Raw genomic sequence first — 15,158 nt, 5'->3', positions numbered from 1 at the left:
CTGTTAATAAAGTATTAATCCAATCAATGCTTTGTCATCCCCCTCATTAGTGAGCTTCTAGATAACTGCCTGTCAATACTGCCAAGAGTAGTGGTGCTTTCATCAATCAATAAACTGTAAACTAAGTAGTCTGTCTTCTACTGTGCTGCAGAACAAAGGAGCCTACATTCCCATTACCGTATGTACGTCTAAGATCCCAGGAAAGTTGGAAACTTGGACTTTAGTCACAGCAATAGTGTGCTTTCGCTTGTTGAGACTTATCAGTGTGATAAAATATTGCATCTGGCACTAGACTCACTAGACTGCAGTGCCAGAGGCCTAGTCTAAATAAATACAATGCCAGCTCTGTGGAGGCAGATATCAATCACACAGCAGTTGATATAGAAAGTCAAAAGACTCATGTTCCAGACTCGCAACCATGTCCACTTGATATGACTCCTGTTACTGTACATCCAATTGCCATTTTCCATTTTCTCCCACTTTGCCAAGAAGGATTCTCACGTTACAGACAGGACTGCAAATTGGGGTGGGTTTTGTTTTGGATGCAAAAATGTATTGTGGTGGAAACAATAGATTAAAGGGGAGGAAGAAAGTCTGTGGCTATGCTGTCTGCCAAACCAGGAGGCTTCAGTCTTAGGCACTCAAAACTGAGCAGCGCAAATGTAAAATGTAAGTGCTGCATGATCATTGCACACTAGGAGAAACTCACGTTTTCCCTGAATGCAACAAAGATGAATGCTTACAAGAGGTCCTCCAATCCTGCAAACCTCTGTGGTGTGGCATTTTTGAGCAAACCACACTAAAGGAAAGTATAAACAACCAGTGACTGACCACTACTGTGGCAACAGGATTTTTTTTTGTCTGAGGAGAAGGCAACATATAAAGACTCCTCAGGAATTCCAAGTGAGTTTATAATAGACACCATGGAGAAACACAGTCTCTGGAATGCACCGAATGCATTTTGTGTCACTGACTGACTTGCCAGGGGCAATTCTCTGAAAGTCACATTTGCGCATTCAAAGAAATGCACACTTCTCAAGCTCACTATAGGGTGCACCCGCCAACACCTCACACGCCTACAGTATGTGGCTGTCTGACTGCTAGAAGCCAGTTAGTCTTAAGCATATATATTTCAAAAGCTTGAACTCACAGTCTATGGTTAAGTATTGAGTCAGGAGATACATATGACGTGTTGCTGGTATTTGCAGTGTAAACATAAGACACTGTCCAATATTGTCATTAACAGGAAAGTGAGGAAACACACCCTCTCTCTTACAGAACGTTGTCAGCCTCTTACCTGTAGCATTAGCTCACAATCCTCCCGGCCCACAAATATCATCTCCCGTGGCAACCGGTGGCGTGTGCCGGAGCTGCTGACCAGGAACCATGATGTCAGACTCATCTTTCCTGGGCCACAACTCAGAGATGTGTGAACATCCTGGGTATAGACAGACAGAGAGAAATTATAACAATACGGGCAAAATGGCATTCTCCAAATGGTAGCTGGAATGCTCGCCCCCAGGTTCTGAAATTGTTTAACTGAGGTTAAGGATAGGAATATGATTAGGGTAATAAGGCATAGTTGGGGTAATAAGGCATAGTCTTACTGACGTTAAGTTTAGGAATAAGTTTAGGGCAATAATAGGCATATTTTTACATTTAGGAATAAGGTTAGGTTTAGTCATAGTTTTACTGGGGTTACGTTTAGGACAAAGGTTAGGTTGAAGCATAGTTTTATTGAGGTTACGTTTAGGTGGCAACTGTTATGAGCCTGAGGTTGCCGGATTTGACCCGGGGCAAGCGTGTTTTGGGACGAGCGTTTGTTTTCCTCCAAACAGCAGAGGTGGGCTGAGCCGTTATGTGACACTATTTGAGTGTCACTGGTCACATGTGTCCTGAGTCCTGACACGTTCAGATATGGTCGTTCAATAGAATACCAGTGGTGCCAGACAATAGCCCTGCTGAAAACAAGCCACACTATAATGCACAGACACAGTTAAGCTCTGCGTTAGGTTAACATGTTGATCCAAACCGTTTGAATGTGCATTGTACAGTGTGTTTTAAAGCTGTCACCCTCACAGTCAAATAATCCATTAAAAGGTCATTTTGGTCATAAATTGATCAAGACTTTGTTAGTTGATAGTATAATTTCAATTGTGAAATCGAGATTTAGAATGTTTAGTTCTTAACCTCAGCAACCTGAAAATGCTGGTCTATGCTAGCCCTAGAATGGCTGTGTTATTACAACATAGCCTAAACTACACTCATACTACTATCACAGCCATGCTAGTGCTAGGTCTCTGCATGATTGGAAATGCACTGCAGCAAGTAAGCACAATTTTACAGCTTTATCGATTAAACCAATTAACCCATTACTTAGTCGACACATTCCTTCTATGGACTATTAGTTGAGTAAGCATTGCTTTGGTGGAGAAGAGCTCTAGTGAATTCAATGTTTAACTGACTAGCTACCATGTCATATTGTCATAAAATGATATCACACACACACACACACACACACACACACACACACACACACACCTCTGCAATTTAGAAGAACACCTGGATTTAGGTAAATATATCCTACTAGTAGGCTATCTAGAAGTAGATTTATTAACATCATGCATTGACCTGATGCAAAACACACAGGTGCCACCTCTGAGGAACCATCTAATTACTTCCTTCCTGCATGTACCTCTCAAACATGGATGCTTGGCGATATTGGAGCCACAATTCTGCTTTATTATGTTGGCTGGCAGTAACAGCTTTCAAACGTAAAGTGGCATTTTTTAGATATACCTTCCAAGAACATTGTGTTAGCATTAAGTGATATAATATATCACCCTGATAGATCGAAACAGGCTTCTATTTATTTATTTTTATCCTGCTTTTTCGCCCCACTAAGGACATCAAACTTACCTTTAAAGCAAGCTCGAGCGCTTGCTTCTTCACAGAAGCCAGGGTTTAATGTGGTGAAATTATGGTATTCGTCGACGCCTCTCCAACAAGGAACACTAAAAACCGGGACAGGTAAAAAAAAATGACAATGACAACGTCTTGTTTCATGAAGGAATGACAACCAACCGAACCGAAGCAGACTGTCCAGTATCAACACCTCCTTCTCCTGCTCTGCGGTGACGTAGCTCCCAGAGCCGTTCCCATCGAGTGAATGTCGGGTGCGTTCGATTCATGGCACGCTGTTGCTTTTTGTGTTTTACGTTACGTCAACATCAACAAACAGACACGCGCCTTTAAAAAGCATAGCCTAAAAAATGTTGCTTTGCTACACATTATTCACTCATTTGTACAGCTGTGATCTATTTCTTTTCTTTCTTTTTTTTTTCTTTTACAAATCTTAAATGTATTCAGCTGATAGGGAGTGGTGTGTGTAAGCTCATTTTGTATATGTATTGCCAACTGTTAATTTCACCACATTTATTACTGTGATATTTAATAATTTTATTGTCTTTGCTATAAATGACAGCAAGGCAGAAATGCTCCCACGCAATTCGCATACTCTCCGCTAGATGTCACCCAACGCCTATGTTACTGACAAGAAGCTAAATTATAATTGTAGGCGAATTTTGATAGGCCTGTTAAAACACAGATACGGTAGTTGTCCCAATCTGTTTGTCTCCTCATAATAAGGGAAAATGAGCGAAATGTGTGGCAAATCAGCAAAAAAAATCTTACCATTATTTCTTCACAGATGTACAGTATTCATAAAGGTGTCTACAATCACATACATTTGTTCCAACCCAACTACCTTGGGAAACTTTGACAGCTGCTGAAAGTTGGGGTACCATTATCAACCAATAAGGCAACATTTTCCAAATTTCATCATACTTTAAGTAGCATGTGACGTGTCAAACTAGGGGGTTTTCATTATTCTGAATCCATTGCAAGCATTAGTTTTGCACAAAAAACACTCCTTTGCCTAAAAATGCCCATAGCCGTAATCACAAATGTGATGAGGTATTTAAGACCCTAGTTTAAGACATGTCACATGCAATTTTGCCTTATATTGGTTGTTAATGGTACCCCAACTTTCAGCAGCTGTCACAAAGTCAAGGGAGTTGTGTTGGAATAAATATGTTCCAATACACCTTTATGAACACATTTCTGAAGAAATCTACATTTTGCAGATTTGCCACACATTTTGCTAATTTTCTATATAACTATCAGGACAGTTTCAAACTTGAATACTATTGCCCCCAAACCAAACAGTCCAGTTTGTAATTCTTAGGGAGTGAGTGACCTGTGGACAAGTTGAACCTGTTATCCACAGAAACTCCCTGTCAGCCAGATGTTGAGATGACCACCAATTCTCTTCGTCATATGCCTACTTTTCACCAGTTGTGACGGGATGCCGATTATTTATAGCCAGGCTATTTAAGGGTCAGTGGGATTCATTTTGGTCCTCACTTAGGCCCTCATTTATCAACCGTGCGTACGCCAAAATATGGGTGCACGCCGAAATTACCGACATTTTCGGCATTTACCATTTCCTGCAAAGCTTGAAATTGAACTTGAGTAGGACAAAAAGTCACGTCTGGTCGGGAGCTGTCGTACGCTTTGTCCTCACCAGTTTTTCTGTCGTAGAACAGCGGAGCAGCATTGTTTGACCAGCTGAGAGTCTGTCACAGGCATCTAAGGCACATATGTATTCACTCCTAAAATGTTTAGATACAACTGTATAGGTATGTATATGGGCTACATGTAAAGAATAAAAAGTAAAGGAATACATCAACGATGTGTCTTTGTGTCATATGAAATTAGTAGGAGTTAAAATCGCGCAATTAAAAACAATGTTGCAAGTTAGATGCTTAAGCCATTTAAACAGTGTTTTGCATGAGCGCATACATACGAGGATTTGGGCTGTCTGTGCTGAAATATTTCCATGACGGGACGTTGGAGAGTATAGTGCAGTGCTGCAGTTGTGGAGAGTCCCAACGTGGGTAGCCTAATCTACAGCAGGCCGATGTCTTTCTGGAGTTACGGCGTGTGCAATCTCCTCCTCGTTTAATAAACCCGACGCGTCGCTCGAATGCCAAATGTACCTTGCCGGCGCAAGTGGGAACCGCATCGGAGATAGGTAGGCTACCCAGCCAGCCCACCACCCCCGTGCCAGCCACATATGAGGCTATACGGCTGCACATTCATATAATGACAGTTGACAGCCGAGCCACTGCAGCGATCGGCGACTGCGAGGCAATCTAAATAGACTGTCGAACGAGCATGGTCAGTTGGTCACGGACGGACCACAGTGATAGAGAGAGACAGACAGACAGGACAGGAGGAGCAATATGCAAAACAGCAGTGTGTGTGTGTGCCTATTTGTTATTTAATTCATGGTTCACAGGTTCAGGTTTTCGTTCACTAATATATGTTGTATATTAAATTTAAAAGTCTTTAATAATTTAATATACAACTAACAACACACAGTGAAAGTTGCTTGCAAATTGCGATATGTGCGTGCGTGCGGGGGGGGGGTGAGGCAGCAAGGGAAGCGAAGCGAGAAGAGAAACAGACAGCTTTATTTAATTCATGCAGGTTTATTTATTTAAGATACAACAAGTTGCAAGTTGCGTGTGCGTACGTCTGTGTGTGTGTGTGTGTGTGTGTGTATGAGAAAGGGAAGTAACCATGGTTTCAGGATCGTATGCAAAAACGAGGGCGAGGCTTGATTTCGTAGGGCGTGCCAGATAGATTTCAGCCGTCACATTTATTAACGTCGGAACGAAATTAAGGAAGGATCAGCTGTTTGCGATCACTTTATAAATGCCGTGGCGACGTGGGTGTACTACGAAACCTGCACTCGAATCTGTGGCAGATTTTACACTCGATTGATAAATGAGGGCCCTAGTTCCTAGTTACTTTGTAGTTTTTCATTTATTATTACAAATCATACATTAAACACTTCAGCGCTACTTTAGTTATTTTCAAAGGATTTTTATACATTTGAAAACTTGTGAAATGGGACCTTCTGCATAATGATGAGTACTTTTAGTAGGCTATCATGTCTAATAGTCTGTGGCCTAGGCTATAATTCATATCAAACTGGGGGGGTCCTTGAAATTAAAAGGGTTGAGAATCACTGCTCCAGACTCTAGAATCTAGATGATGAAGCGAGTGACAAACTCCCCACACAGCACAGCACCACCAAGGGACCACAGGAGAGGGTCCCATGAGAGAGCAGTGCATTTAATTGTGGGCCGTGCGTCTGCGCGGCCAGGTGAGGAGTGGTTGGTGTCACACTGGGCCAATCTGCTTTGCATGTGACTACTCTTTAGTTGCCGTTTCTGGGGAATAGATTTGCGGACAGGCTCATGGAAAGTGGCAACCCTGTTCTTCCCTCATCCTTGCATGAGAGGATTGGTCACTGCCATGCCATATGTGCCCTCGATCAGCTTCCATCATTAATGGTCAATCTATCTGCCCATCAAAAAGGATGTGGGTGACCACCCCTTCTCCCTGCACTTCTCCTCAAATTCTTCCCCAACCTCTCTCGTCAACTTCTCCTGTGCCCTCTTGACTTTGTTCTTATCAATCACTTTGCACAGGGAGTCTTCTGTGATGATTCCTGCATCAACCAGAGCTGTAGTTGCCATTGCTGCAGTTGGCCTGAGCGAATCAATCGCAGTCCAATACAAAACTGCAATAATGCAAGTTGATGTAGGTTAGGTTGATCAGAATTTAAAAATATCTTCAGTTCTGTGGAATACCACATCAGCCTCTTTATCCCCCCCAACCCCTTTTCCCTATTTATTTCTATTCCATTGAATTAAGTTTGAGATATATCATTGGCATTGCTGATGTCATTGTTGTTTTTCTGAATGAATGAATGCATGGGACCCGAATGGAAACAAGATCACAAGGTCTTTCTTCGGTGCTATCCTTTTGGACCATTTGTGCATGACTGTGTACTGTTTGCATTTTATTGTCTAATCAAACTATCAATCAAAGCGTTTACCTTCAGGCGACATCGACAACCGCCGTAGAATGTGAAACTAGAGTCTGTTGCGTCATTGTCAATAGAGGGTATGCGCGTGACATCATCATACGCGGAAGTTATGCGGGAATGCCTAGTACTGAGTGGCAAAAGATTTTTTTGGCATTGACAGACATCCCATACATCCAAACAGAAAAGTCCTAATTGATTGCATTAAATGACTTTAAACAACATTAAATTCACTTTGTCACTCACTTTTCCACTCGATCATTCACTTTATGCATGTGCAAATATAGAGGGTATGCCATACCCTCTATATTTGTGTGTGCGCAGCAGCGCAGACCGAGATGTTTACCTGTGGTGGAGTGGGCTTTGCGCTCAGTCTTGTCCTTGGAGTCAGAGCCGTGTTGTTCGTCTCTTCCTGGCCTCCAGGGGGAGACTGTTGCTCTCTAATGTGGCTCAGGCCCACTGCTCACTCTTTGAAAGCTGTCATCTTAAGACACCAGGCTGCAGATGATTGTTTTGGAACACCTTCAAGTCTTCAAGAAGTGAATAAAGCGGATGTAGTAACTGTAAATAGCCAATGTGAACTTATAGATCTGCTATTTTCATTGTGGGACACCATGTGCAACAACTTATAAATAAGCCCTGTATCTCTCCCTGGAGAAAGAAGTAGAGTCCGCAACACTGGTAAGGGAAAACTCAGCTCAACTGGTTTATTAATTCAATGTTTCGATAACTGGGATCTTCTTCAGGAATAGTATGACAGGAAATGGGTGTGCACCTTTATACAGAATGGGTACAGTTGATTGGCTATAAAGATGAGCAGTGAGTGACTAATGCCACCTGAGCCCAAACCAATTATCCAATATCACAATAATTATAGTATATACATAAATATTTATATAAAAGGTACAGAATGTATACACAATATGTAAGCACAGAAGTACACAGACTGAATACAGTATAGGACAACTAAATTGTCATGGATAGCAGTAAATCTGCTGACTCCTGACTCATTTAGTTATTTTTTGTATTTGTGTTTGGTGTTGAAAATAAATAAAGTCCCAAGGCTCCTTGGTTCTGGTGGTACTCCATCATCCTTCATCTGAGAACAAATGGGGACTAGGAGGTCTTCAGGAGGGGTACTCCTTCATCCGACAACCTACAGATAATAGAGAAGAGAAGAACATGTGAGATACAAATAGACATAGTACAGCAGGTGAGTACCTAAACATAATAAAACAAACAAAGAATTCACTACAAAATCCTGCTCACCACCTACAAAGCTCTCAATAACCTGGCTCCCCCCTATCTTTCCGATCTTCTTGAACCATATGCCCCCCCCGTTCCCTCAGGTCCAGTGAAGCCAACCTCCTGAAGGTCCGCAAGGCCAAGTACCGCACTTGGGGTGACAGGGCCTTTTACGTTTCGGCCCCCAAACTCTGGAATGAACTCCCCAACCACCTCAGAGCTGCCCCCTCTCTCCCCTCTTTCAAAACCTCACTCAAAACCCACCTCTTCAAAATAGCTTTCCCCAGTTGACGTCTCGTTTATCCTTTTATCTTTTTAACCCTGTATCTGTTATGTTTTATTTTGTCTTTTTTCTCTTAATAAAGTCTGTTCTTAGTGTTCCCTGTAAAGCGCTTTGGGTATTCAGAAAAGCGCTATATAAATCTGAGCTATTATTATTATTATAAAGTATATTACTTTATTCCACTGCTAGAGTGGATGTGCATGCTCTATTACCTCTGTATCTCTCCCTTCCACCCATGGCTACTGATCATGGTGAATCTAAATGAAACAAGTCCTCGCTTCTCTTGCACCATTCCGTTTTCCATTACACCACAAACACGCACGTTGTGAAAAACTATGAAACTCTACTCAGTGCTATGACAATAATCATTAATTTGCTAACATTTCTAACTTTAATTATTATTGTTTCCTATGTCAGTCTTACCCATGCCAGTCTTGTTGTATGAACACAAGGCTGCTGTACTTAGTGTTGTAATCAGAACATATATAGTGCTGGATCATAATGACGTGACAACAAGATATGAGACATAGAAACGTGACATAATGACTAATGCAGCAAGGCTGACCTTGCTGGCGCTGAGATGTCTCTCGTAGCCTATCCATAAAGTATGCTACAGTACAGGCAGTACACAATACATATCAAGTACACTGTATCTTAAGTTCAAGTACACAGACTAAGATGTACATGGGCAACTCATAATATAACAATGAGGTATAACGTACAGCAGCTGTTCATTCATACAACAGAATGTTTGGGTATTGGGTAAGACTGACGTTATGTATCTTTCAGGACCTTTCACTGCTTCGTCTCATCCATTACTCTATGGCTCTGGTCTCAGCCACTGTGGTGTATTTTTTGACATTCTGTTTTTCTCCAAAGTTGAATGTTGCCACTACTGTTGGAGCAGCCATAAACTACACAGGTTCATCCTGATGTTCTGGGCATCTTTGTAAAGTTAGTGTTAGTAAAAAAAAGCAGGTAAAAGAGTAACGTTTTTGAGTAGACTAACATCAGTCACTCTACCATTCAATGTAGTAGAAGACCTGCAAGTTTACACCGCAGAGATGTCGTCTCCGCCTACAGGAAATACGTTTGCTGCGACCATGAGACCCGTTTCTGAATTCGTCTATAGCCTTGGTCTACCAGGAACCTCTGCCTCTTAGTTGAGTAAGCCATTTCCTGGGTGTCCTGGGACACCAGGGAATAGAAGTAGGCATTGTACTCCTCTGCCAACATTCCTGAAGTGAAAAGGAGTGTGAGCGTTAGACTTGGAGGTCTCTTTACACAGAGTAAAGAACACCTGTGCAACAGAGACTACCTCAAAAAGGTACAATATATTCTGCACTTCCAACATAAGCAAAAGAAACAGACCTTTCTTGGCTCTGAGCACTCTGTCAAGCCTCTGGGCCTCTGTGTGATCCTCAATGGGATGAAATTTGAATCAGGACATTGGCCTCTGGCAAGTCAAATGAAGTATCTCCAACCTGTGAGTGACATTAAGGAATATCAATATTCTATTACTATTACAATTACTATAAATATATCTATTACTATTCTCCTTTGGTAAATGGTAAAATGGTGCATTTATATAGAAGCGCCTTTAGCCAAGTTGCTTTACAGAGATTGTGCATTACATGTGCATTACATTCACACACACACACATGTAACTCCAAATACTGGAAGATATCTTTCTCCGTTGCTCCATTGATTCGAAATTGATATAAATTGATACTGTATATATTGGCAGATTCCGTTTTGTTATATGCTAAAAGAGTGACTTTGACACTCGTTTCACCATGCAATGCACATCACGGCAAACCCAAAATATCTGTGGGGAACATTCCTATTGTCATGCTTCTCAAAGTAATCATAAGTCTTATCACTGCTGGCCTAAATACTGAATATGTCAGTATTTATCCCCCTCCACATGAATAACACATCGGGGGATGAGTTCCGACCCGTCATTCATTCCACAGCTGATATATTGTTTAACAGCTGGCTGGCCGGCCCACTATATGGTACTAATCAGATAATCTACATGGCTGTTGTGTGCCTGATAGAGACGCTAAACGAGCTCTGTGGAGTCTAGACCCCAACGATCCAAAGTGACAGCGGCCCAACACACAATAAAACATCAACAACAGTTCCATTCCTGCAAATTTTCTAGCGAGCGAGGGAAAACTCAACAGTCCTAAAATGGTCTTAAGTACAGAGCTGTCATTTGGTTTACAGGGTTAGTCTAGCATGCCATGCATCCTCACACAGGAGCTACTCATAAACATCTGCTGTGAAAGTTAGATCTGAATGCGCAAGCTCGATACAAAGCCATGCTATGATTTCACACACGCACGCACGCACAGAGTGGCTGGATGGCAATCACAAGGTTGCCAGTTCGAACCCGGGCTCCCCCAGAGTTCGTGTCGAAGTGTCCTTGAGGCTTGAGCAAGATACTGAACCCCTAATTGCTCCCGATGTGCTGGTTAGTGCCTTGCATGGATTCCGCCGCCATCGGTGTATATATATAGGAGAAATATATATATGAATATGAATGGGTGAATGTAATGCACAGTCTATGTAAAGTATGTATGAATGAATGGGTGAATGCAATGCACAGTCTATGTAAAGCGCCTTGGATAAAGGTGCCATTTACCACATCCTGTTCTTCTACTCTTCATGTTGCTGTCTGACGGCGGGGCTCCACCGGGCGCGTTTCGTCTTGCGTGCGTCAAAAAACGAATCGGGGCAATTTTAATGCAGTCAAGCAACGCGGGCAGTGGAGCCACCCTTCATTGATTAAAAAGGGAACATTCCCTGACGGTGACTGACACGCGACACTGACACGCCCAGTGGAGCCCAGGTGTGAGACATCAGCCAGCCAGTCGTAAAACGTGCACCAACCTCAACATGCTACAGAATCATTCAAGCCAGTATTGAGCTTTAATGTTTGGACAATTGGTGTGTAGTCTGACTGGCAAGACAAGACTATCCCTTCCAATCATAATAATAGAAATTCCAACACAATCGAGCCTTTCAAAGAGCATGACAGCACACACTGGAGCCAAACAGGAGGCTCATTTACAAGCTGAAGATACACACTCAGATAAACAGCTTTCTGCTGCTTGTGGAACCAAGAGATACACTTACTGTACTTCTCAGTGTACTTGGCTTGCCCAAATCTATTCCATTAACCACCTAGTCCTAAGCCTAATGTGAACAGTATATAATAATATATGATGGTCATAACACAGCAGTGCCGTAGACACAATGCAGTCAGCACCTGCCTAACAGGTATGGATGGGCCAAATTATTAATAATCAAACTTCATCAAGGGTAAAGCAGGGCATTAACCTTTTGAGGCACTTGTCCTTCGGACAAGTACATTTCCCATTCCCTTGTCCGGGCACAAAAGTCACTTGTCCGGAGCACGAGCACACACAAATACATTATAAATCAAGGTACCGGTAGTTAGTTTTGGTTAATAGAAGTTTAAAAGTTAATAGAATGTCTGTGATCTTACATACATTTCATGTATTCCAAATAGACAGCCATATAGATCGGTTAGCAGACTGACCTCGTTTGCATTTAAACTTGTAGCACTGCGTGTGCACTCACGCAAAAATGAATTCCTAAGACTTTGTTGTTTTGGGAAGCGGGCACTAGTTTCATATACATTTGAAAGTTCTGGCAGAAAACGTGTATCATTTAGTAAAATATCTCCACTTTTCAGAGTCACTTTTACAAGTACAATTTTAATGCACTTGACCGGAAATATTTATTACTTGTCATGCTTATAGTGAATAGTGATTATGGAGCAGGAAGAATGAGAATTCCTAGGTCAAAGTGAGAGTGTGTGTTTTGTCGGCCTGCACTTCATTGATAAAGTGCGTCTCTAGAACTAACAATCCACCAACTGTTCGACTGTTGTTTATACAGAGAAAAAAAAGATGTGCTCACTTGGCTGAGGGCAAAGACACGATGAGGGCAGCAAAGAAAGAAATTGAGAATGAAGACAAACTTGCCATAGAAATGGCACACATCTTTCCAGTTCTGCTGTTCCACATGTTAAGTACAGTCATGGCCTCCAAGGCCGTCTCTACTCTTGCAGTCAAGCATGGCCGTCAGAGATAAGGCTACATCTATCGCTAACTCCACACCCCTCAACTTGGCTAGCAAACCATTTATTCACAAATACTCACCCTGACAACTCTGAGATAGGATTAGACACGTAGCTGCCATACCCACACTACAGGGCTGAGCCTCTTTCAGACTAGCCTCTCTCAGCTCACGAGGCAGTCTGATCTCCCACTGGGCATCCTCTTAATAAAGGAAGCTGTGTCCGGCTTTATCAAGAGATCTCCTGCCAAACTCGCATAGCAAATGGAGACAAAGACTTCCTCTTCCTTGTGTGGATACCTCATCCAAATCAAGTCGAGAGGAAGCTTTTACCTTCAGGCAACATCGACAACTACAACCACCGTAGAATGTGAAACTCGAGTCTGTTGGGTCATTGTCAATATTTGTGTGTGCGCAGACCGAGATGTTTACCTGTGGTGGAATGGGCTTTGAGCTCAGTCTTGTCCTTGGAGTCAGAGCCGAGTTGTTTCTGTCTCTTCCTGGCCTCCAGGGCCTTCATGCTAAGCTGCAGCTGGGTGGTGTACTTCTCATGCTGAAGACAAGACACAGACATGTAACCTTAACATTGGAAAATCGATCCAGACCATGTGCTTGTCATGTCGAAGCATCAAAGGGGAAATATTCAAACATTTTGAAAAATAGTGACAATGGCACATCTACAACGCAGTGTTGTGCAGCACTTTTTGCCAGATTGTACAGAGCTGCGCATTAGGCACACGCATTGTACTCACTTTAAGGGCTTCCTTTGGTACCTTGTGTTGACTCTTCTTTGATGATTTGATGATCCGACGATGCCTGCAATAACGTGATGTTATTTACTTTAATACACAACCTTGTGGACAGGAAATTAGTAGACAAGGACAGACTGTTAAAATTCAATGAAGTTAATATATCTTGAGCTACCCACTGTTAAAAACATGTGACATCACAAATCAAATGCCTAAGTCTGTTCTGTCAGCAAACACACACACACACACACACACACACACACACACCCCCCTTGAAAATGTCTCCCACCTATAAGGAGCTTTCCCCCTTGTTATCTAACCTGAATTTCACAAACGCTGGGAAGAGGTCAAAGGGTGCAGGAGATTTTCTGTCCACCCGGTCGGAGCAAAATCCCAAACCCCTGACCAAGAAACCACAAGGAATTAAGATGCAGAGAGCGCGCTGAGCAAGGACCACAGAAGGAAAAGAAACATTTACAAATATTCGCGTTGTAAAAAGAAAACTGTCTGCCAGAGGAGACCAAGTCATCATGAGCTCATTTTAATCACAGGCTGCTCATCACTGAATTAAAGCTGGTCTGACAGACTGAAAGATCGCAGATGGGCAGGAAGTCGGCTCACATATTGCGCTGAACCAAAGAAATTAGTTGAACGCTTTCAGTCTGGCATTCCTATTTTGATAACATTTGAAAATATTGTCAAAAACTGATCTGCAAGCTCACAGAGAATCGCAGTGTGACACGTCACCGCTTGTAAATCGGCAATTTCCGCTATAATCCGTCGCACAACGAAGTATATTGCCTTATAGGGCTTAAGTGGTTAATTTAAACTCCATGGCACAATAGTGTCAAAAACTGCTTTTTTTTCTGCAAGCGACACTAAGGACAATAAGTTATACTCAAGACGAACAAATGAGATGGAACAAAACCTCCACATCAGCATGCCTGGAAAAGGATATCATAACCAAAGCGAACGACATCCGAGAGCTTGAGGATGATGTTCTGGGATTCTCAGGTCATTCACAAAGGTATAGACTAAATAATCGTCAGATATTTAACATGTACTGTATGTGTGAAGATTAATTATTTATGTAAGACAGACAAAAACCTGCTCAATAGTTATACTGATGTTTTTCCACCATGTTGGATATGAGTTTGGTCCTCCAGGTCGTTAATCTGTTCTGCTCTGATTAGTATTGCTGCCAAAAGCCATCCTCCAGGAGAACAATGAACAGTCTCTCCCCCTGTGCACTGGCCTGGGTTCTGCGCTGGGATAACAGTGAACAGAACAATGAACAGTCTCTCCCCCTGTGCACTGGCCTGGGTTCTGCGCTGGGATAACAGTGCACTGAAGTGGCAACAGCACAACGGCAGGCTGGACTGGAAGCTGTACAACCAGATAGGAATAATGGGAAATCCAAAAGAAAGGGTCTCAGTCGTGGCTAGCGGGGGAAATCCAGTCCCTTGACAGTGGTCCTGTTCCACCAACGGACTCTCTGGCACAGAGAGAGGGGGTCTTTTGTGGTGGATCTAATGGGGTTCAGGTTTAAGGAATCCAGAGAGAGCTGAGGCTGCCAGGCTCCTATATTACCATGGTGTGTGTGTGTGTGTGTGTGTGTGTGTGTGTGTGTGTGTGTGTGTGTGTGTGTGTGTGTGTGTGTGTGTGTGTGTGTGTGTGTGTGTGTGTGTGTGGTGGGGGGTGGAAGCAGGTTGAGTGACACTAGAGACGGGTTCACTCACCCCATTCAAGCTCCCCAAGTCCTTCACCATGTGTTCGTCTGTGTTTTTGTCGTAGTTGATCACAGCGT

At 42.6% G+C, this 15,158-nt stretch overlaps 2 protein-coding genes across 8 annotated transcripts in view; both read right to left on the bottom strand.

The window, feature by feature from the left end:
* The window catches only part of LOC308329618 (centrosomal protein of 170 kDa protein B-like), a 43,773-nt gene that overhangs the window by 25,431 nt on the left and 3,184 nt on the right, over positions 1 to 15,158 (bottom strand). For 5 of the 7 annotated variants that reach the window (XM_080784032.1, XM_080784035.1, XM_080784033.1 and 2 more), the window contains exons 1-2: positions 2,920 to 3,119; positions 1,298 to 1,438 (exon numbers count right to left, since the gene is read on the bottom strand). The exons of 1 other annotated variant lie outside the window; for it this stretch is intronic. In XM_080784032.1, the coding sequence (XP_080640158.1) occupies positions 1,298 to 1,402 (105 nt within the window). In that variant the 5' untranslated portion in view covers positions 1,403 to 1,438; positions 2,920 to 3,119. Of the gene's footprint in view, positions 1 to 1,297; positions 1,439 to 2,919; positions 3,120 to 15,158 lie in introns of those variants that run through there. One more of the 7 variants, XM_080784037.1, reaches the window with a different exon arrangement.
* LOC308329619 (uncharacterized protein) lies at positions 7,670 to 14,040 on the bottom strand. Its single transcript, XM_080784039.1, has 6 exons — positions 13,672 to 14,040; positions 13,355 to 13,418; positions 13,035 to 13,155; positions 9,861 to 9,973; positions 9,513 to 9,727; positions 7,670 to 8,117 (listed from the first exon to the last, which is right to left on the bottom strand). Exons 1-4 carry the CDS (start codon positions 13,881 to 13,883, stop codon positions 9,954 to 9,956), a joined length of 417 nt encoding a protein of 138 aa, XP_080640165.1. The 5' UTR covers positions 13,884 to 14,040; the 3' UTR covers positions 7,670 to 8,117; positions 9,513 to 9,727; positions 9,861 to 9,953.

The sequence above is a fragment of the Protomyctophum bolini genome, assembly GCF_963924005.1.
Source record: "Protomyctophum bolini genome assembly, chromosome: 15".
Lineage (NCBI taxonomy): Eukaryota > Metazoa > Chordata > Actinopteri > Myctophiformes > Myctophidae > Protomyctophum > Protomyctophum bolini.
This window is presented reverse-complemented; position numbering and strand designations above follow the sequence as displayed.

Excerpts from the sequence above, each read along its gene's own strand:
- LOC308329619 (XM_080784039.1), bottom strand. The coding sequence starts at position 13,883 with ATGATGACTTGGTCTCCTCTGGCAGACAGTTTTCTTTTTACAACGCGA. Across the intron at positions 13,156-13,354 it reads TACCAAAGGAAGCCCTTAAA|CATGAGAAGTACACCACCCA; the intron begins GTGAGTACAATG and ends TCTTGTCTTCAG. Across the intron at positions 9,974-13,034 it reads CAAAGCCCATTCCACCACAG|GTTGGAGATACTTCATTTGA; the intron begins GTAAACATCTCG and ends TGTCACTCACAG.